Source organism: Topomyia yanbarensis, chromosome 3, assembly GCF_030247195.1.
Source record: "Topomyia yanbarensis strain Yona2022 chromosome 3, ASM3024719v1, whole genome shotgun sequence".
Taxonomy (NCBI): Eukaryota; Metazoa; Arthropoda; class Insecta; order Diptera; family Culicidae; genus Topomyia; species Topomyia yanbarensis.
Window position 1 is genome coordinate 271,177,158 of NC_080672.1, and position 22,157 is coordinate 271,199,314.

General features: G+C 40.4%; 1 protein-coding gene across 6 annotated transcripts in view; it reads right to left on the reverse strand.

Moving 5' to 3' along the window:
• The window catches only part of LOC131692285 (FH1/FH2 domain-containing protein 3), a 428,161-nt gene that overhangs the window by 350,046 nt on the left and 55,958 nt on the right, over nucleotides 1-22,157 (reverse strand). For 5 of the 6 annotated variants that reach the window (XR_009305953.1, XM_058979247.1, XM_058979246.1 and 2 more), the window contains 3 exons: nucleotides 14,274-14,348; nucleotides 8,881-13,391; nucleotides 8,745-8,787 (listed from right to left, as the gene is read on the reverse strand). Coding sequence is in view for 5 of the 6 variants with exons in the window: in XM_058979247.1 (XP_058835230.1) it covers nucleotides 8,745-8,787; nucleotides 8,881-13,391; nucleotides 14,274-14,348 (4,629 nt within the window). In the remaining variant the exon portion in view is untranslated. The remainder of the gene's footprint in view (nucleotides 1-8,744; nucleotides 8,788-8,880; nucleotides 13,392-14,273; nucleotides 14,349-22,157) is intronic. The other variant, XM_058979248.1, reaches the window with a different exon arrangement.

Sequence of the window (22,157 nt, forward strand, 5' to 3'; positions counted from 1 at the left end):
TATTTTTGTTGTCTATTCTTTGTGTTATAGTTTTCGTAATTATTCAAATTGTAGGATCTAGAAGCAACAAAAAATTTAAATGGCTATAAGACGATATGTCCATGTTTTCAATCGTCTCAAAGAATCTGAAATAATTGAAGAAATTCGAGCAAAGTCAAAAACAGACGATTCCGAAACTGATTTCCAAAGCGAGGAAGAAGATGTGAATGATATTGCTTCCGACGATGAATCTGATGCAGACTCGGAAGAAAAATCTGAATATGTATTCCGGTTATGCATCAGAAGAAATTAATAGCAACCCAGAAACATTTATTGCTCGTGTTCAAACGAAATGGAGCTCAGAACCAATCGAGAGTCGACGTGATCTTCCGAGTAATCACCTTCTGGAAAAAAAAAATTTGACCTTTTTACATCCATCGCCTTATACGATGAAATCGGGATTTGCTACGTGTTCGTACTTATCATCCTGTAATTCCGGAACCGGAAGTCGGATCAATTATAAATTCAACAGCAGTCAATGGGAATGCTGTACCTTCCATTTGAAACCAAGTTTGTAAAAATCGGTAAAGAATTCGCTGAGAAATAGGTATGACATGTGAGAGTGAATGAGTACATTAAGTACAGCCATCGCCCCAGAAGTAATACCGAGAGGTAGTTCCTGGGAGGAACGATGGCGGAGCCCAATGGAGTTTAGTCGGAATTAATGGCAGCGTCACCATTCGAGCCCGACACGCCCCCAGTGCATCCCGTGCGGTAGATTGGACCCTACCAATAGCACGTGTACTGGGCTAGGGCGTAAAGGTCTTCTCCATCGTAAAAAAAAACACACACACACACACATACATACATTTTACGATCTCGACGAACTGAGTCGAATGGTATAAGAGATTTGGCCCTGCGGGTCTCGGTTAAAATGTCGAAAATTCGACCGATTTCATAACTTTTCTATATGAGAACGTCAAAAAAGGAGCTTGAATTTAGACGGGCCTGAGAGGCCCGGCTTGCCCTTTAATGTTAGGATTTTAGCTTGCCTTCACAAGGGTTAAGGGGGATGCTACACTATTTCATTCATTTATGGAATGCGTAGGGGGCCGGGGCTATTAGGACCATGGAGGTAACTCAGATATCTCAGATAAAAACTTTCTGACTAACGTACATACATATTCGTGGAAGCGCCATTCGGAAACATTAAGTTTGACAGATGACACTCTTTGTGGTTTTAGAAAGAAGATACAACGTGTTTCATTTTTATGTCATCCTCGAAACAAAAATCATTATAATGATAAAACCGTGATTAAAGTAACAAATAAAAGTGGGAAAATACCAGGTAAGTGTTTTGGAAAGCTTGAAGCTCCTATTTTATGGAAAGATTCTTGTTTGGGCTAAAACATAGATATTCTCACTACTTTTGTACGAAATAAGCCTATTGGGCAATTCGGACCCCCTTTCCGTCAACCACCGTTCAGCGGCTTGCGGCTGCACACACGATTGCACACACTACAGCTAAGAAAATATATTATGCACCTATCGACAGCTGTGACTATCCAGATAAATTTTTTTAACACGATTTATTTATTTATTTTTGCATCTTCAGGAGTTTCTCCAATACAGATTTCACACAACTCCATTGTAAAAACTCAAAAAATGACAATCTGAAATTCCCCGTAGGAAGGTCCAGATTACCCCCACATTGTCAAAGGATGAAAAAACGTAGAGTTTTGTTAATCGTCGCCTAGCGCTGCGATGGAGCGGTGCAAATTAATTTTAATGGCTCCAAAATGTAGCTGAGGCTTCAAATTAACCGATAGGACCTTTAACCAATAAATTATTTGATATCTATCCACCTTAAGGGCGATTTGCTTAGGTTGATTCTAATAGCCCCGATCTTCCATATGTATTTCCATCAACATCTATGCTTCGTTCCAAAGGACCAATATAATAACGAAAATTGGCTGAAAAAATGAAAATACTCGTGTTTGAATGCAACAAAAACTCGAATCGAGTACCCCAATTATCACCCTGCCATTTGAATCAATGAGTTGAACAAAGATGATAAACGCTGCTCTAACCAATAACTTCAAATGGGTTGAGCGATAATGGAAACATGGCGAAAATAGGGTCATTACTCTATATATAAAAGTGCGCTGAAATGCCCTACAAATTTACATATTACAATATACGAACTTCCTCGATGTATGAGTTTAGTTCCCGAAGCTAAATAAATCACCGGCTGTATACTAGTCGGATTACCGCTGGTCGCCTGTGTTTAAAGCGGGTAACTGGCGTAAAAGTAAAGATATGCACCATGTGCCGAAAATGAAATTGATCGCCTACTGATCAGTGGGCCGCTACCGCCAACACACCGAACGAACTAACTAAAGCGCAGTTTTCTGATGTGTTGTGAGCACGATCGTTTAACAAATTGTTTTTCATTCTCTTTGTTGTCCTGTTGACTTGCTGGATGTGTGTGTATTATTTACGCAAGGTGATGATGACGCCTGAGAGTAAGTAACGGAATGCTTTTCCGGTCAATTTGGAACGAAAATTGAAGGAAAAACATTGCTACCGGATAAAGTTGTTCAGTGCATTAAGCTAATAGTATTTTGACATTTGGCAATGACTTTTTTCCAAGACTTGTTTACAATATTTAACGTTGGGAACTTTACTGATTTTAAAACACCGATCCGTATTATTTTAACATGGATTAAAATGAGACTTCAAGTTCAGCCAAATATCCATATAATGCTATCTGTTCGATTTTAGAATAGAACATCCTCTTATTTGTACACAAACACGGTTACGCGAATTCCATTCGCATTAACAAGCAGTGTCTAATTCCAGACAACTACGGACGATTTCGCGATTGGAAAAAAAAAAAATCAAAACGATAAACATTTCATGATCCATTCACACCGCTATCCAAACAACTGTCGTGAGATCATGCTTTCTTAAATTTGCATCGTGTACCAGTTGAACAAGCACTCGTACCTCACAGCAGCAAATGCCGAAACACGGTGCGTCTGTCTAAACGTTGAGGCTCAACATGAGCAAATTTCTATCGAGAGAATATAAAAAGTCCTACAGGTGAGTTAACAAGTTGGCAGCAACTACGAATATCTCTCGTCATGCTGCCGGTAGTTTAATTGCCGGGCACACACTGCATCATCATCGTACAGGACATCTAATGGACCGTGAATGAATTACAAACCAAGGCACCCAGCTTCCGAAACACACGAAAAAAAACACTCATATACTCGCAAGATCACCCGCCAACAAACCACCCAGCATGACTCATCAACACCCGCAGCTGACTCAGCTGATACGTGCACAGCACTGGGGAGGTAGGTGTGCACAATGTACTTGTACCTACATGTCGCCCTGCCTCACAGTACATTCATACCATCCACACCCGCACAGAATCCGGAGTCCGGGTATGGTGATCTAAATTTTATTTTATTTTCTCCTTCCAACCACCGAATGCCACGAGAGGTGATTTTTTTGCATGGAACAGATGGTGAAGAGAACTACGCTCTACCGATTAACACGTGTAAACTTTTGGCGGGGCCAGCTGACAACATATGTTCATTTAGTCACACGTTTCGTCAGGGCGATATCTTTAACCACCTTTAAGTTTTCGAGAGCATTTGTGTTACCCAATAAGCTGGAATAGAAATTGATGTCCTGTTCGTCCACTCGTTAGACATAAACCATCGGTCTATTCTCAGTCCTATCTGGGGTGTCTACGTTAATCAAGAGCAAAATCGATTAAACATATATACTGGACTAATATTAACGAAATTCGGATGGCTACTTGTAATACACGTTGAAAACTAGTCAAATTTCAAACTTGTGTTTTGGAAAAGGGGGGGGGGGAAGTTTCAGCGTGAAAAAAACACTTTTTTGCGAATTTTTTTAGAACTTTGCGTGAAGCAAAATTTTCAAAACTTTTGTACATTATAGTGTATCATTTCAATAACATGCTGTAATTTTTCTTTGAAAAAATATCGACAAACGAATCGGCGACTAAGCTTTTTGTAGAACGTCTCTGGAAAAAACAAGATTTGCGGTGTTACCTGCCATTCAAAAACTGCCTAACCGATTTCTTTTAAACTTTGCATACACATTCTATGTTAAAAATACCTAACACCTACGTTGAGTTTTTGAGATAATTTTTCAAGTAAGGGGGTGTTTACTCATAAACAGGCGGAAGTTTTCGAGAAAAATAGTAATTTAAAACCCCCTCAATTGAAAATTAAGGTAATTTGAGGTTCCGTAACCGGATTCATAAAGATCACAGTAAAAGGACTCAGCACGCTGAACAGTAGTCATCTGCTGATTAAGTGGCGAGTAAAAACCCTGATCAGCGTGGCACAGTGTTGTTTCGAAAAGCTTAAAAGGTTCTTTTAAAATCACTAGGCACGGGTTTTTTAAAAAAACTTTTGTTTGCGCCAATAGTTGCAGTACTCGGTTGATGCCCAAGACCGGATTTTTTTTCATTGTCCAATTTGTTCGAATTGACAAACCAGGCTCAGGACCAATAAAGTCAAATGCTGCGCCTACTCTGGCCAACTCGTCGTCCCATTCAATACCAGTAATGTCCGGACTTCCAAACGAGATTGATAGTATTGTCAGTGCTAAGATCTTCTAAGTTTATTCCAACCTGACTATCGGAGCAGAAGTTTATAACTTTACCGGAAGGGGCATTGCAAAAAACACCGAAAAATTGCATAACTTTCAACATTTGCTGAAAGTGTTTTTATTCTAGGAATTCGTCGAGTTAAGACGAAAATGTAGTATGATTAATAACGAGGATAACACTTTTCGAAAGTAGAAAATTTATGAAAAATGGCGTTTTCCGTTCGACTCTACCAGGTCCTGATCGATGTTGATGAGCATTCGATTCTTGTTGTATTACTATGAATAGAAAAAATAAATCTTCGAAGAATTTTACAAACGTTAAACAGCCCCTCATCTGATAAAATAATTTTGGTGTTATATCCACCTAGAAGTATTTATGGAGAATCTACTCTTCAAACAAATTTAATTCTAGGGGAACGAGCATAGCGTAGTTGGTAAATCGATTGCCTTGTACGCAGCTCACGTGGGTTCGATTCCCAATTCTGCACATAGGTTTGAAGATTTTTCCAAAAGAGATTTCTCAAACCCAAAAAGAGGCTAAGGACCCTAAGGTTAAAACCTCTATAATCAAATTAAAAAAAATTGGAAGCTTAATGTCAGCAAAATCTTGGGGATCCAAGTAAAAATTGTAGTTTCATTAAAATCTGTAAGCGGTTTCCGAGATTTTTTGCAAAACCAGCATTAAAACTTTCAACTCCATGGAAACCTCCTAATCACTTCAATTAGTTGGCCCAATCTACATTAAGTTTTTAAAGCTTGTTTAAGAATGCACAAAACTGTTATAAAACTCTTCTGAAGCAGCACATATATTCTCGAAAAGGTTTTTAAAACCGCTTTAAGAACAACATTAAATTTGTTTAGAATTATTGGTCCCGTTTTAAATAAGCTTTAAACTTTTTTTAAATAAGCTTTAAACCTTTTCTTATTTATCGTTGCTTTTGACAGCAGCCTAAATGTAAATAAATAATGTAAACATCGTCTTTGTTTCTAATCCATTCGTGAAAAGAAATAACCAGAATGCGCGGGTGATTTTAATAATAGATTTCACTAACCTATCTAATATTGAACTTGCGAATTTTAAGAACTTTCCCAGTCACGAAGAAGATACGGTTCAAATTTTATCGCGAATGTAGCAATAAAATTGAGAATCGCATTCCTTCGCGTTAATTATAATGCTGTTTTAGCAAACAAATACGCAAAGCTGAATAAAGTAAAATAACTAATTCTTCACAATTTTCATACCAATTAATTTCGCCATGTCCATCAATTATTTCTATTATTTTCATAACAGTTTGTAGTAGGTACTTATTCTATATGCTCTCATTTAGAAAAGTTTCAATTATTTATATTTCATGACAAAATTGTTTTACAAATGGCGACTCCATGGCAATCATAATAATGGCATCTAGCGAATTACTCTTCACCGGTACAGCCATAAATCAATTTGTTCACAATAAATACGTTGCAAAACTGCGAGTATTTTAACTACAACGGTAGAAGCTTGATACTTCTATAAGAGTTTTGAAGCCGCTTTCCGTAGACTACCTTATTTCATTGAGAATATTTATAAAACAACATTAAAACTGGATACAGGTGTTTTCAGTAGTGTTAACTATAAGATTTCTTGCGCTTTTTAAAGCTGCCATAAAGCAATTAATATGACAAAAAGGACTTATTATAGTACTCAATTACACAATTTTTTGGGGGCTTGAAGATAGCTTTAAGTAAGACCTGAATTATCTGGCAATGTTTATTACTTTTATAAAACCTATAGAAATGGCGATGATTGTAATAAAACGTTTATAAATACAGTTAAAACCGAAAAGCATTCGATTTGTTGCTTGGGGAGTGCTATTACGTGGTTTGTTGTTGAAGACATGAACGCTCCATGTGTTCAGGGTATCCAAATATTTTAGGTTATTTGTGAAACTTTAAAATAAATTATTATGATTTTAGTGTTTATGATACATCTCTTCTTTTATTTATAAACAATAAAATTTACATTTTATCCAAAGCTTGAGCTTGTGAAGCTCACAATAGGAAGTTATTTTAGGGAAAAAAATAAATTATGGAACATTTCGTAAATCTCATTTTAAAACTCGGTATACTCCCTACAGGTAGTATTCAAGCCTGCAGTAAAGTTGTTTTAAATGATAGTCTCAATAAATTCGCAAAAGACACGAACTCTGTTACTATTTTTTGAAAAAATAATTCTCCATAAACTTGAAAGATGACGATTTCGGAATTATGCCATTTGGACAGTATGTCCTATTTTCACCAAACCCCACCAAACCGACTTTCTAACTACGCCGCTGGCTCCAAGTAAGTAGAAACAAAATAGTTCTACACTCGTCTACAAGAAACTTCTTCGAAAACTGCCTATCTATTATAATACATTGAAGACCCGATTTTATCAGCCCCCAAATTGGTATGCCGCCGATTTTCTCTACCCCCGATTATGTCAGCCTCATATGAAAATGTGCCTGGGATGTCACTTTTAGAAAAAGTTGATATCGAAGTAAAGCTTGAACTATGCACGCATGCACTTCAGAGGTTGCGTGATATCAAGAGCTGCAATTCCATTTCTTAGTTCTCAATCGGGTTGAAAATTAGAGTAAAAACTACTGAGAGTATGAACTTCAAATTGATTTAAAAAAAATCTATTTTTTTGGCTCAGCACAACATATGTAACCCCTTTAGGAAAATTCATTTTTTTCTATCAATGCATTAATTGAAGAATTTTGATACATTATTAAAAGGGCATTAGCAATAATTCGTTTGGATGTCTATTTTATAGGCTATTTTTCCACCTTTCCATTGATTTGGTTTAGTCTTTGAGATTTCTGGAACTGATGTTGTCATATGCTGATTTGAGCGATACTCTGAGTCCTGCCACTATCCCATATAGTATGTGTTATCAAAAACATCGCGAAGTATCAAGTTCTAAATGTTCTCAATCGATATAGAATCCGAAGAGAGTGATAAGAGTTATAAGAAATGTCTCATCACACTGTAAGGTGGAGTAAGAAATGTCAAAACATCTAAAACACCAATATAACGATTTGTTTTAATTTGGGACGGGACTTGCGGATACATTTTTTTCTTTTTCTTTTTTTTTCTGTTCATTTCATCGCTCACATCACCTAGTCTCTCTTCCTTCCTTACATTGTGTAAATGGACTGGCTACATTTGACGTTCGATTTTTTGTTAATCGCTTGACTTGTAAAATGGCGGAATTGCTATTTTTCAAGAGAAATTCTCCCGTTTTATGAGTAGAAAGCACCTCTTATTGAAGAATTATCCCGAAAATTCAACGTAGGGGTTAGGTATTTTTAACATAGTATGTGTATGCAAAGTTTGAAATAAATCGGTCAAGTAGTTTTTGAATGACAGTTAACACTGCAAATCGTGTTTTTCTAGAGACGTTCCACAAAAAGCACGCAAAAAATGTTATTGAAATGATGTAGTATAATGTACAAAAGTGTTGATCGATTCGCTTCACCGATCTTTCTACAAAAAATGGGTGACCACTCCCCCCCTCCCCTAAAGAATTAATTTGATTTGACTTTCGAAAATTTACAATAATGTTATCCCATGCTAATCTGAGCGCCATAATATCCAAAGTGGGAGTTCTAAGAGTTATGAAAAATGTCTCATCACACTGTTAGGTGAATTAAAAACATTTTTCAGTCAAATAGAGGGAAAATTATATCAATTTATTTTCAATACTTCTAATTTACCTCCTTCAAGGTTACTTAAAACAAAAAGTTCCTATGCATACGCTAACCTACAACCAATAGAACCGACCCCATCCGGTCTGCAGAGGGTTAAATATATTCTCTGCATATTTACTTTATAGAAGAATAATCATTTAAATAATCACTATAATCATTTCTACCTTTCCTTCTGGGTTTCAAACGAATATGCTCAATTTTCTTTTAAAAAAACTGCTTTAAGTTATGAAAAATTTCTACCATTACAACAGTTTATACGCAAAACATCATCAAACAAGCAGTGAATTTATTCTGCGTAAAGATACCCATCAAACAGACGAGTAAATTTATCTTCCAAATTCAATATAAACAAAACACACATGCTTTACTCACCACAGATTTCTTCGTGATTTCATTCTCACCACCGCTGACCGTCCTAAAATAAAAAAAAACACGTGCTTACTACAAACATTTTCACCATTCGCCGAGCGCTTTATAGCAGCGCACCGACAGTAAAAAGCTCACGAACCTGTCGCCATAAATGAACTGCGCCGTGCTGTCGTGCACCCGCACGTCATGTGGTGAAATCTCCTGAAGCTCATCCATCGTAAACAAACGATCCATCGTCGGGCTCAGCGGGTGACAAGATCCGCCCAAAAGATCATCGATGTTTGTGTGGCGCGAAATGAAAACTGCTGCCTCAGTCGGTTTGCGGTCAAGTTCGGTCTGCTGATATGTTTTTGATTCACGGTCTGACGCGTTGTTTGCCTTGCTAGCTGATGGAATGTTGTCATATGGAGATGTTCGGTGTGTCACGTGAGAATCTTCAACACCTTCCGGGCTAGCACGATCACCCAGGGGTGTCTCTGCAATGGCTTCAACCGTGAAATCACCGGTAGGAAACTGAGGTAGACCAGCGACAAATCTACCGATGTTACGAATCTCCTCATCTATTTCATTTTCCATTTCGGTCTGGTGGTTTTCTTCCTCTCCGTGCTTCTCAATGAAAGAGCTCATCTTTTGGGGACTAACGCTCTTCTCCTCCGGACTATCCATCCACCAAGGTTTCTCCCCCGATTCAACTCTCGTAATTTTATACTTTGTAGGACTACCTTGTTTGGAATTAAAACTGTTTGACCGGCTAACTACGTTGGCTTTGGAGCCAGATCGAGAAATTGCATTTTCCGTTTCCGCCATCCACCAGGGTGCTTCACCCGACTCTATTCTAGTGATTTTAAAAGGTTTTGCCTTAACCGGGCTGCATTCGCGAACCGAACCGTCACTGTTGGTTGCCTCATTTACTTTATCCGTACTGCACATCCACCATGCCTTCTCGCCAGACCTGGCACGGGAAATAATAAACCCCTTGGATTTCGGTTCCGGCGTATGATCTTTCGACGCAGCTTTGCTACTGCTGCTGCTTCCGGTACTGACACTCGAACTAGATTTTTCTTTTTTCTCCAGATCAGCCATTGCTTCCTCCCACCAAGCCTGATCTTCCGCTTCTAATGTGTACATAGTGAACCCAGGATTTTTCTTTTCCGGTGAAACTTCTTTCGATGCCGCTTTACTTTCGCTTCCAGATGACTCTTTCGCCTTGGCCGGTACATCATTAGTGCTCATCATCCACCATGCTTTTTCGCCAGATTCAATCTTGGTTAATTTAATGGGTCGGAATGGCGAGTACGGTTGGTTGTTCCCATCGTTTTTCGAGTTCTGCGAATCATTCACAGCTTCATTACTCTCGTCCTCGTCCTCGTCCTCTTCGCCTTCATCATCGTCATCACTAGATGCTTCTTCTTTCCTCTCGTCCTGTTGGATTTTGCAACTATCTTCAAGCTTACCATTTGTGTTTGATAACCACCAGGCCTTCTCTTGAGATCCAGCTCTATTTGCACTAACCACGACCATCGAGTTGTTAACCTTGTTTGCATTACCTGAATCAGTAACTGAGCCTTTCGACGTCTCGTTGGTTGTTTCCCCTTGATTTTTATCCTCAGTCATCCACCAAGCCTTTTCACCGGACTGAATGTGTCTAATGCGATAGGTGAGACTCCTGGTGTTTGGTAGAGTATCCTGTACTGTAACCGCTTGCACCGGGGGATGTTGAATGAACCCATTGTCATTGTTCCACCAAGTTGCCTGCTGCAAACCTGACTTCAAAGCAGTCTCTTCGTCATCTTCCTCATCTTCAGTGGAATCATCATCCTTTATGCTTTCCATGTAATGTGTTCCCGCTTCCCAACCCGACTTGGAAGCCTGATCTTGATTGAGGCTCTCGGTCGCGCTAGTCGTACTATTATTATCATACCAGGTAGGAGTATTGCGATTGCCGTTTACAAAGTTCGTTGCTAACTGAATTGCCCGCATCAGTAGCTCGTTGTTTGCGACGGATGAGTCAGTTACCGTATTTCCGGTTTCATCCGCCGATGATATTATCTGGGATGATTTGGTCGGTTGCCCGTCCGCCTCCGATATAGACGAAGTGGTGGCTGTACTCACTTCGGAACTCGTTGACGATGATCGATCCGAGCGACGAGCGGGACTTGCACTGGATCGGTTTACCTGTGGAATCTTACTAGCACCATTTTGTGGGACGCTACCTGGAACCTGGGTTGCCGTTGAACCCGACGAAGAACTAGACTTACTGGAAGAATTCGAACCTTTTCTTGGTCGGTCTGGCGCAGGACCCATGTTCAAGGCGGACTTTCGGAAGTCTTTATTGATTCTGGAACTGGTTGCATTAGGTGCAGGTTTTGTGGGCGATCCATCCTTTGTGGGTGCGGGTGGAGGTTTCTCCGGCGATTTTTGTTTGGGTGGTGTCTTTTGTTTCAGAGAAGGGGTACTTGTCGACGATCTACTGTTTGCTGAATTATATTTTGGGCTAACTGATTTTGAGAGGTTCAATTCTTTCACACGGGCCGCCAAGGTGGATATTTTCTCATCCTTTTTCTCTGGAACGTCACTTCGCGTAGAGCACACACTGGGCTCTCGACTCTGGCTCGCGCTATCCCGACTGTAGCGAGAGGACGCACTTGAGTACCTCGTATAACCGGAGGAACCACTAGAGCTGTACTTGGAATCGAGGAAGGGTGACCATGTTCTTGTCGCTGGCTGGTGATACCGAAGATGGCGGGTCGGATCATCCATCCGATCGGACTGAATTGCTTTATCGTCAGTTTGCACATTCAAAATCTGTTTTTGAATAGTTTTCTCGATTGTTTTGCACATCTCTGCTCGCCTGGCTCGAATGTACGGTGTAGATCCTGGAGGAGTTGGTGAGGTTCCCCTAGTGACTAGAGTTATCTCAACGAAAATTTTTGGCTCTGGTTCAACGCTACTTTCTGTTTCCTCTGAGGATTCCTCTTCCGTTGACGTGGATTCCGTTGAAGATGAACTGGTCTCTTCTTCCTTTTTGTTGTCTTCGACTATCAGAACAGGTTCCGGAGAGAAAATGTGACTACGTACTAGCAGCGGTGAGGGACACTGTGACGTCTCATGGGACTGAGAATTCATTAATCTCGAAGATGGTCGACTTGTTCTCGCAGCTATTGCTTCACTAGATGTCATGTATGAAAGAGCAGGGACTGGACTAGAGTTCATTGTGATTCGAGATGATGTAGTGCTCATAGTGCTGTTACTTCTACCATACGGTCGGTACGAGCTGGTATTTAAACCGTACTTTTCTCGAACTGATTCCGCAGGACTGTGTTCCCTGGAAGATCTTCGAATTCCAGATGTGCTCAAGGCCGGGCTAGGATCACGACTGCGGACTTTCGATATCGATGGGCTAGGATCTCTAGTACGAGTGACCGGTAGTGTTAGAGTAGTGCATTCTCTCGCAGTTAAAGATCTAGTGTAGGTTGGTGTTTGCTTGGTTGCTGCTGGGCTAGAATCGCATGTCCTTGTTCTGAGACTAGAGCTCGAGAAGGTTGCTGAAGGTTTGTTACCAGCTGGGCTAGGATCCCTAGATCTAAGCTTACTGGAAGTGAAAATTGGAATCTTTTTAGACTCTACAGGACTTGGATCTCGTGAACGAATTCCAGTTTTAAGGTTGGTACTGTTGATGAACTTCTTTGAATCCGGAGAGCTTGAATCGTTAAGGTGAGTTTTAGGAGCGAGCGTTATTTTTATGGTTGCGACATTTGCCTTAGAAACATTTGGACTCGGATCCCTAGATCGTGCAACGAATGGTTTGACAAATTTTTTCGACTCAACTGGACTAGGTTCTCGTGATGTTATTGTTCGAACTGTTGGACTTGGATCCCTGGACCTTGCTCGGTTCTGCAAGAAGCCGCCGATCGAACCGGATGTCTGCCTTTTATATTGATTGGTCGCTAATGTAGATGCGCTCTCATTTGCTGTAAATTTATTTGCAATGGATGCCGTATAGCCTCCCAGTCGTTTGCTATCAGTTGCTGGGCTAGGATCTCTCGAGCGTACACTAGTTGATATGGTCCCGCCAGCGGGACTTGGATCTCTACCTTTGGGTCGATTAACAGTTAAATTGTTCGTCGAATTTGTTCTGCTTGCTGGACTGGGTTCTCTGGACTTATCACGAGACACCCCAGTTTTTCCATATCTAGTAGTAAATGTAACAGGCGGAGCGTTATCTTTTTTCGGCTTGGCAATAGCTGCATTTGAGCCCGTTTTACTGGAGTCTTCGCTTTCCACAGCTGAGCCATACTTTGCCGCAATGAGTGCCGATTTTTTAATCAATTTCGGCTTATCCTTATCCAGCTCAGCTTCCAACTTTCTCGATGTTTCGATTAAGCGGTCTTTCTCGCGATCCCGTTCCTTTTCTCTCTCTTTCTCCCGAAGCTCTCGCTCCCGTTCGCGTTCACGACGTCGCTCTTCCTCCTTAGCTTTTTCGCGTTCCTTGTCTTTTTCCTTTTCAGCCGCCAGGCTCGAGTAACGGCTAATGTATGCCGACACATTGGATGCTGTGCGAGGCGATCGATAGCTGCCGGAAGTGTACGATGGACGGAAGCTGCTACTACTCAACGAAGTTAATCGCGAACTCGTCGGTTCGGTGGAGAACTGAAAAGAAGGGAAAAGAAAACATATTAGTCTCATGGCACACAAATATATTGCGTAGAGTTAGCAACGATTGCTTTATTTCCCCTAAACGAGATTTACCGGTAAACAGGTAGCCAAACTATGTTCTTGGAAATACTACACCACTCAACGCATCGATCAGCTGTACACATATGTAACATTAATAATAATCACCCGAATGCGGTGGCGCCAACATGGTTGGTAATTTTGGCAGCATCTTCTGACGGCTCTTCCGCAACGACAACGACGACTGGTTTCGCAATTACAGTCAAACGAACGCGAATCACAAACACATTTACCAAAACGCGGTCAAACGTCACAATGTCTTCATCCGATACTCCCGGCGAGAATTGTTTCAACCTAAAATAATGTTATTTGTTGTCTTTTTCTGCGTGTTTTAGTTTCGAAGTGGACGAGGAAATTCGGCGGCCGCGAAATCGCCTAGAAGAGTGCTGCCAAAAATATCTTACATGAATGGATCCGCAACGCAACGATTCTGTCAATCAAACGACGACGTCGATCTGCCAGTGTGATTGCATGTGTTTTAGTTTCTAGGACTGTTTTTGGGTCAGCAGTTGATGCCGTTTAGAGAAGATTGAAAAGGTTATAAAACGAAGTCGGATCGGTTAGTGAAAAATGACTAGGGGTCGGGAGCGAACATGAGATATCCATTATAGCGGCCGTACTAAATTTGATAATCGAATAGCAATAGTATGAAATTTTCCATTCGATAACATAGATGCCGTATAAACAATTAATTAATTACAATTTAACACTACATGAGGACAATACATACAGGATGGGGAATTTTCAACGAGAGGAGCGAAAAATAAACAAGTTACACGAGGTGCCAACAATACATACTCTACTGCTTCCGTAAGTGGAGCCGGACGTCGAATATGACGAAGAAGTTGGATTATAACTTGATGACCAGGGGTACTGTAAAAAAGTCAAATTGGTACTGGTTAGACACTAATTTAGTTTGAAGCTAGACGAGAGAGTTTTGATTTTATTATAAAGTGTTTATGATATCAGTTGAATCTGTCCTGAAACATTTTTCTGAAATTTAGGATGACGCACTGTCCTATGGAAAAAAGTAAACTTGACCACTTAAAGTGAGAACAAGCCTTTTTTGGTTCTATTTCTATTCCTTATAAACTGTGCAAATGTTGGTGATGACCAACAAAACCACTCTGTTGGAATTTATATGGACACCCATCTAGAAAAACCTACTGTTATGTATTTTCATTTTTGGAGCCCATGGTTTACCCTGAATTACACTACCTGTTATTAGTTTTTTTTATAGAGGTTTTAACCTTAGGGTCATTCGCCACGGCGTTGAATTCATATTAAGTGTTATTTTTTTATTTTTATTTACCACAAAAGTTTTATATATAGGGTGATTTTTTTTGTAAAATATGTTTATTTGTCAAGATTATCACTTATAATTTTATTCTTATAATACTTGGTAGTGCTTCAGTGCATCTATACTTATTTTCCAGAATAAAAGTAATATAATTCAACAATAAGTTATAAACTCTATATTGCTGTACTCTACGTATGCTGGTTAGTGTTGGTCTCAGGAGGTCGTTGAAGGTGAATCTTCGCCAACCGCCTAATACAGATGATATTTTCTGCTGCAGCACAGCCCATGCTGTTTGGACCCTTGAGCACTCGCAAAACTTGTGTTGCATGGTCTCAACAGTTGCGTTACAATAAAGGCAGTTCTCGCCGTCTGATCGCCGGATGGTGAATAGAAGTTGTCTATGCTCCGTCTTTTCATTCACCCAGATATAAAGCGTGCTTCGTTGCATTGATGTTAGATTCTTGTTCGCTATGTTTCTCCATATAGTTTTCCATTCTACCATTGGATTATTTCGCTCCACTCGGGGAATTCCAGTCTGCTTTACATAAAACTGATGAATTTCATTTGCAGTTGGGTTTTGTTGCATTGGTGCTGGGAGGCGAATTTTTTTTTGACAAATGCGCTTGAGGCATGAAAGATCTGCTGGTGCATTCTGTCGAACATCTCCCTCTTGTAAGATGAACGAGCTGCAGTAGGGTGTCGACTTTATTTCTCTCATATGTCTCGATATCAAAAGTGCCTTGCCGTTAAACACTGGAAGCTGCAATCTCAGACCCCCATCTTCGCGTGTTCGGCATAGTTGCTGGATTGGTATTCTAGCAGAGTATCTATTCCAGAGAAAGTTTCCCATTGACGAGGTGATCTTTGCAATGTGAACACTGTATGGAAGAAGATTGGACGATAGATGCCATATTTTCGAAGATACGAAAGTGTTCATAAGAATTATTTTTTGTTGAAGGGTGAGCGATCTCATTGAATGCATCCAAATATGCTGAACGAATTTGGTTACAGCAGTGTCCCAATTTAACTTGACCATCTGACGAACTGAGTTGGTAAAAACCACTCCAAGAATCTTCACTTTGTCCTCCGTATGCAACCAGAGGATTGCCATCTATGAAACCTACATCAATGGATGTAATTTTCGAGAGATTGAGTTTAGCTCCAGAGACTAGTTGAAATCGAGCGAAAAGCTCTCTCGCCATCTCAATTTTTCGTTCTGATGTCACAATTATACTCGCATCATCTGCGTGTCACTACGAGATCGGATCCACATATTCCACGCTCGAGTCTGCTAATCATTGGTTGAAGAAAGATCACAAATAGCAACATTGAGAGAGGCTCCCCTTGCCTCACCCCTCTCCTTATTGGAAAGGCTGGTGATAGATGGCCGTTCACAATCAAGCGAGACGTGGACTGGTCAGCAAAGCGAGAGAGAAGATTCACGAATTCAGTGTTTAGTCCAATCTCTCGCATCATTTTGTAGAGAAATTCTCTATTTACTCAATCAAATGCGTGTTCCAGATCAATTGAGATCAGTTTTCCTCTCTGTTTGTGAGCAGTCAGTTGGACAATGCGGTCCTTTGGAAGATATTTCACCCATGGTTCGAGCATTTTTGTGAGTTACTGAGAATTCTGTGCTCGCGTAGAATTGCTTCCAAACGAGCTTTTAGAATTCGAGAGATTAGTTTGTAGTCGAAGTTCAATAGAGATATTGGTCTATACGATCGAGCAGTATGGCATGTGCCCTTCTTCTTTACTAGCACAATCACGCCATCCATGAACTCATTTGGGAAGTTGCCGGCCAGTGCTTCGTTGAGTATCAAGTTAAGCTCGCGGTGTATTGTGTAAAAAGTATAGAGATAAAGTTCTCTTGGAATACCATCAGCTCCCGGGGATTTCCTGGACGCGTCTTAATTGCCATCCATATCTCGGATGTGGTTATATCGTTCATGCATGATTCATTTAACAAGTTATTTTCAAGAATTACCCTCTCACTGTCGAATCTGTCTTCTGCATTTTCATCAGCAGCCACACTTTCATACAGCGTTCGATAGTACGTAAACATATGTTCTTCGATGGCTTCGGCTTCAATAACACGATCATACTCATCCTGTATATGTGTGATTTTTGTTTTTTTTTTTCGCCGTCTCTCGCCGAGTTGAAACACAGACAGAGGCTCTCCTCCAACGTAGGTTTCATTGATTTGGATGAACATCTGAGAGAATTTCCTTTGTAGGGTCAACATCTGTCCCTTGATCAGATTTATTATTGCCTAGATTTGGGGATTTTGAAAATACTCGTCATAAGCTACTCTCAACTGGGTATAAAGGCGTTGGTACTCGCGATGAAAGTCATCGAAAGCAGCCTTGGATTTCCAAAGTATCCATGAGGAAAAATCTACCAAAGTATCCATGAGGAAAAATTCCGACGTTGTCGGGTCCAGTGTTGCCATCTGAGCTGAAATTCTTCCAGGTTCTCTGTTGTGAGTTAAAGGGGACGAAGTGACCAAAACCCACGACCGTGATCCCTTCCAAGGCGGGGAAGGCAGAGTCTTACGGTGATAGCTGATTACTGAGGTCGCTGCTAGTATATACTCGATCCAGTCGTGAAGTCGAATTCTGTGTTATGTATGTGTGCCCGGGTTCCCTTGGGTGTAATTTCTGCCATACATCCTGAAGTTGCAGTTGTTGCACGGTAGTTCGCAAAGATGGGCTCTTGTTAGACCCTGTAGCATCACAGACGCGTAGCACACAGTTAAAGTCCCCAGCTAAAATGATATGTTCAGTCGTTAGTCGCAGATAGTACGCTAACGTAGTGTTGAAAAACGTTCTCTTTCGGCTCTCAGTGCTTTTCCAGATGATGCATAGATGTTACATAGTGTGGTGTTCTGTATTCGGAGAGCGATCAATCTACCATCTAGGCTTTTTTCAACATGTGAGTACCGTATATATTCTTTAAGCGCAATTGCCGTACCTCTTCGTGCAATGTCAATGTTAAAGATAATATTGAAACCAGGAATAGATAGCTGTTCATTTTCCACTTCTTGGAGCAATACAATATCAAGATCAGCCATGCGTATGAAGGAACGAAGTGCGTTAATTTTTGTTGTGTTAGTAATATTGTTAATATTTATAGTTGCAAGGTTGTAGCTGTTATATTCCATCAAATATTTAGTTGCTCATTCTCCCTTCTTCGGTATCATGCCGTTGCTTCTTGTTCGGTGGTCGTTCGCGTAGTCGTTTGCTGATCGAGGACGTAGAAGATTCATCTGTCTCATTACCTTCTTTCCTCCCGCTTGCTGTAGATTTTCTAGTTCACTGTGCCTTCAGAACAGCTTGCTGTTGAAGTAGTATCAGATTATCTTCAACCAGTGGAAGAGTATTTTGTTCCATATTACTGGTGGTGGTAACATTTAGGGAGTTTGTTGTTGTGTATTTCCTTTCGGTTTCAATATCGTGAAATTTAAAGCTTGTTGTTTCTTCGACTGCTTAAGTTGAAACTTTGGCTTCGTGTTGACTGGTTTCGGTCCCAATTTCTTCGAGGTGATGGTGGATTGCTTTGCAACATTTGCATAGGTCTTCTGATCGGTGTCGAGCTTCTGAATCAAAAGTTTTTTATTTTGTACACATGTAATACCTATGTGGACAAACTCTTCACAATGTCTGCATGTTTGACGTTGTCCATAATAGGACAGAGCCGTCGTTTCTCCGTCAACGGTGACGTAAGAGGGTATATTTTGCTTCACTACCATCTTTACGATCCGAACACCAGTCGGGATTTCTCCAAAGGCATATGTGTTGTCCCACATTTGTTCGTGTATTCAATATACATCTTCGTAGTCACTCAGAAATTCAGCGATAGTTTCGTCTGCTATATCCTCAGATAGGGCAAATAGTTTTACTTCTACTGCGCCATCCTCCATTGTGATAGGCAATGTGAAGACTTTACCATCGATCTCTACTTCGTGTTTTTTGTCATGTTCATCTACCACTCTCTGGGCTCGGTGGTCTTCACGAACGCACAGCCAAGCAATCTACTGCATTGTATGCGTCTTACATCGTCTCGCTTGAGGTTCAGGGTAGTACTAACGAAGTGATGAATTTCAAATTTAAGACTTCGCCGTCTGGACATATCGCTCCGCTTTGTCATGCGTAGCTGGACAGTACGGTGCAGAAAGTTTGTTGTATTTAACTCCGCTCATCTGAAGGAACTGCTTAAATTCTGCAGTGGTAAACTGCGGTCCGTTATCGGATACAAGCCTTGTAGGTACTCCATAGACAGAGAAAAGTTAATCGAGGATGTTGATTGTTGCCGCTGTTGTTGACCTTAAATTCAACCCACTTGCTGTAGGCATCGACAACAATCAGAAGCATCTTATCTGCAACGGGACCTGCATAATCAATATGAATACGCTCCCATGGCTACTTCGGATACTCCCAGTGATGAGTGCTGAATTTTGGTGGAGCACAGGATCTAACGGTTCGTTCAATGTCTGAATCGATACCTGGCCAGTAAATCGTTTTTTAATTTCACTACCCTCATATGTGCAACATGTAGATCGTTTAATATTGCCGGCCTAAGTACTGGCGGTATAATCACTCTGTGCTGCAAAACAATTTTGAAAACAAAAGCAAAACGAAATGCAAACAATTTTCTGCTAAAGTGTACTTGTTTTCCGGGAACTTGTAGCCACATAACGAAAGATCACATCCCATTTCCAGCTTTTGAACAATTTTTCCAAGATGTGCATCCTTACGCGTTTCATGAGCGATGTGTTCTGCTCGTACAGAGAGTCGCTGAATTTGATTTGAAACAAAGCCATCAAATTCGTCCTCAATACTTGCACTTTCTTGGATATTTAGGATTTTGATTTCTGATGAAAGTTTGCTAAGTACGTGTGAGCAGTAATCAGTATTGGTAAGTTGATTTGTTGGTCTGTACACCATGTCAAAATTAAAATGGGCCAGGTAATCAGCGTAACTCGCCATCGGGCTAATGCACAACGCAGGAAGCGATTTTTCCGGGTGCAAAATCTGCGTGAGCGCTTGTAGTCCGTGAACAGCGCAAACTTTCTTGTGTACAGGTAGTGAAAAAGCTCCGATGCGAGGATTAGTGATAATGTTGGGTCGTATTGCATCAACACATGGAGAGATGTTAAAACTTCTCTCAAATCGAGATAGCATCTGTCTGCTTTGGGTGTCCATTCGAATGTGTCAGCTAGAAGCATATCGCGTAAGCTTCTTGCTCTTAAAGCAAGGTTTGGTATGGGAGTTGAAATACGTTGTGCAGCGCGTCGGCTTCCACGGGCATGTTTGATTTGTGTAATCCATGGCGATCAATTCTGTGGCCCACGCATTCGAGAGATGATTCTGCGACGCATTTTGATCGAGTTAGGCGTAGTCCGTTTAGCCTCAATCTATCCAAAGTGACTATCGAAGTCCTTAGCGAACATGATTATGTCATCGTAGAAACTGACGACTATTAGATGATGTAGAACGGATTCCATGCGGCGTTACCAAATAGTTGGGATGTTTGCCGCTCCTAATACCGCGCGAGTTGGACGAATCAGCCCGTGCGTTGCCGTGTTCAGCGTTAGTTCATGACTAAGTTGTCCGTCGATCGGGAGATGAGTATAGGCATTGGTCACATCCGAATGGCAAAACATGCTAACACCACTCATTTAGTTGAAAATTACCTCAATCTTTGGGATGGGATATCCGTCGACTAGAGTTCTCGAGTTGATGGTTGGTTTCTAGTAAACCGCAAGTCGCCGTTTTTCTTTAATCTATCTATTTATTTATTTATTGATTTACTTATTTATTTATTTTTTATTTATTTATTTATTTATTTATTTATTTATTCATTTACTTATTTATTTATTTATTTGTGTATTTATTTATTTTGGCGAATACCGGAGATACTTTTGGTTTCCAATGAACTTTGGCAGGCGACCCCACCAGCTTCCCCGGGATTTGGCTGAAAACGTCTTCAAAGCCTCTGTTTTGTTTCGTGAGCTGCCTGAAACAAAATCGGCTCCCCGGCTCGAGGATAAAACGAGATAGATAAAAAGTGTTTGAATTTACTCCTTCCTCCTTGGCAAGGTTCGTCTACCTGTTCGCCTTTTTGTGCCGCGGGTCATGAACTGAACAAATTGCAAACAGCTGGGACACCTCTCACCCGGTCAAACCATTCGGAATTTGATTCGGAATCCTGAATGAAGTCAGTATGGATTCCAAATCAAATGCAACAACCGATTCTGAGTCGGAATCGGTTGTTGCATTTGATTTGGAATCCATAATGACTCCATTCAGAAATCCGAACCGGTTCCGGAATGAGTTTAACTGGGCATTATTGCAATAAGGTTCGTTGTGGGAAATGCAGTTGAAATCATGATGATAATTCTTGTGGAAGGGACGTTGAAAAGTGTCACTACTGTGGGGGAAACCCACATGATCTCCCGATGTGCCCCGCGAGAAAAATTTTAACCCACTTATGCCCAACCCTGTCTTCTGGCGGGTTACGGGAAAATCGCTCTAGGCTATTCAAAACACTATTATATGTTGTCACCACTATGAAAAGCTCTTCACAATATTCCCCTTTATCACACAAATACATTTTTTGCATTTTGAAATCACTATGTTGAATGCATTCAACGTTAAAAGTTGAAACTTTGAGAAAAATGCAGAAAAAACTATTTTGTGTATGACAGTGTAATTTGGTTAACCCTTTCATGCCCAACTTTTTTCCTAGTGCACGTAGGGTTTCAAAACTGTTTATCCTTGAAAACGGTGAGATCAAGATACACGAAAAGTCTTTTATCATAAAGATAGGTGCTTCCCTTGCAGTGCTAGAAGCTACTCAATTTTTACCTTCCTTTGCTCAATACAATTCTCCATGAATATTTACAATAGTTCAATTGCATGGAAAACGTAGCCAAAGACAGCCTAAATTAATAAGTTTTATAAGTTTTCAAAAATATTGCACTATTACGAAGATATATGAAAAATTCATTTTCCGTTGCCAACGTGAACTGTTCCTGGCAGCATTGCTCGATAGGAATCCAATCAGACTAATTGCAATAACTTCAGTTCTGAGGCTGATCCTTGTAACTGTTAGTGCTCAAATGAAAGGCAATAGTCACATTTATTAGCCTTACTTGTTTTTGCGAGCAAATCTTGCCTCAATCAAAAGTCATAACTGTTCAAAACGTTGTTGTCCACAAACAACATGGGCATGAGGGTTAAAATTTATTTACGCCCTTTTAATTTTTTGGAAAAAAAAGTTGCTAGCTTGTGGTATTCCTTTGCAGCTGTGAAATTATGTTGAGAACGATGCGGAATTAAAAGATATTAGCAATAAATTCTTAACTGGCAAAATAGCCA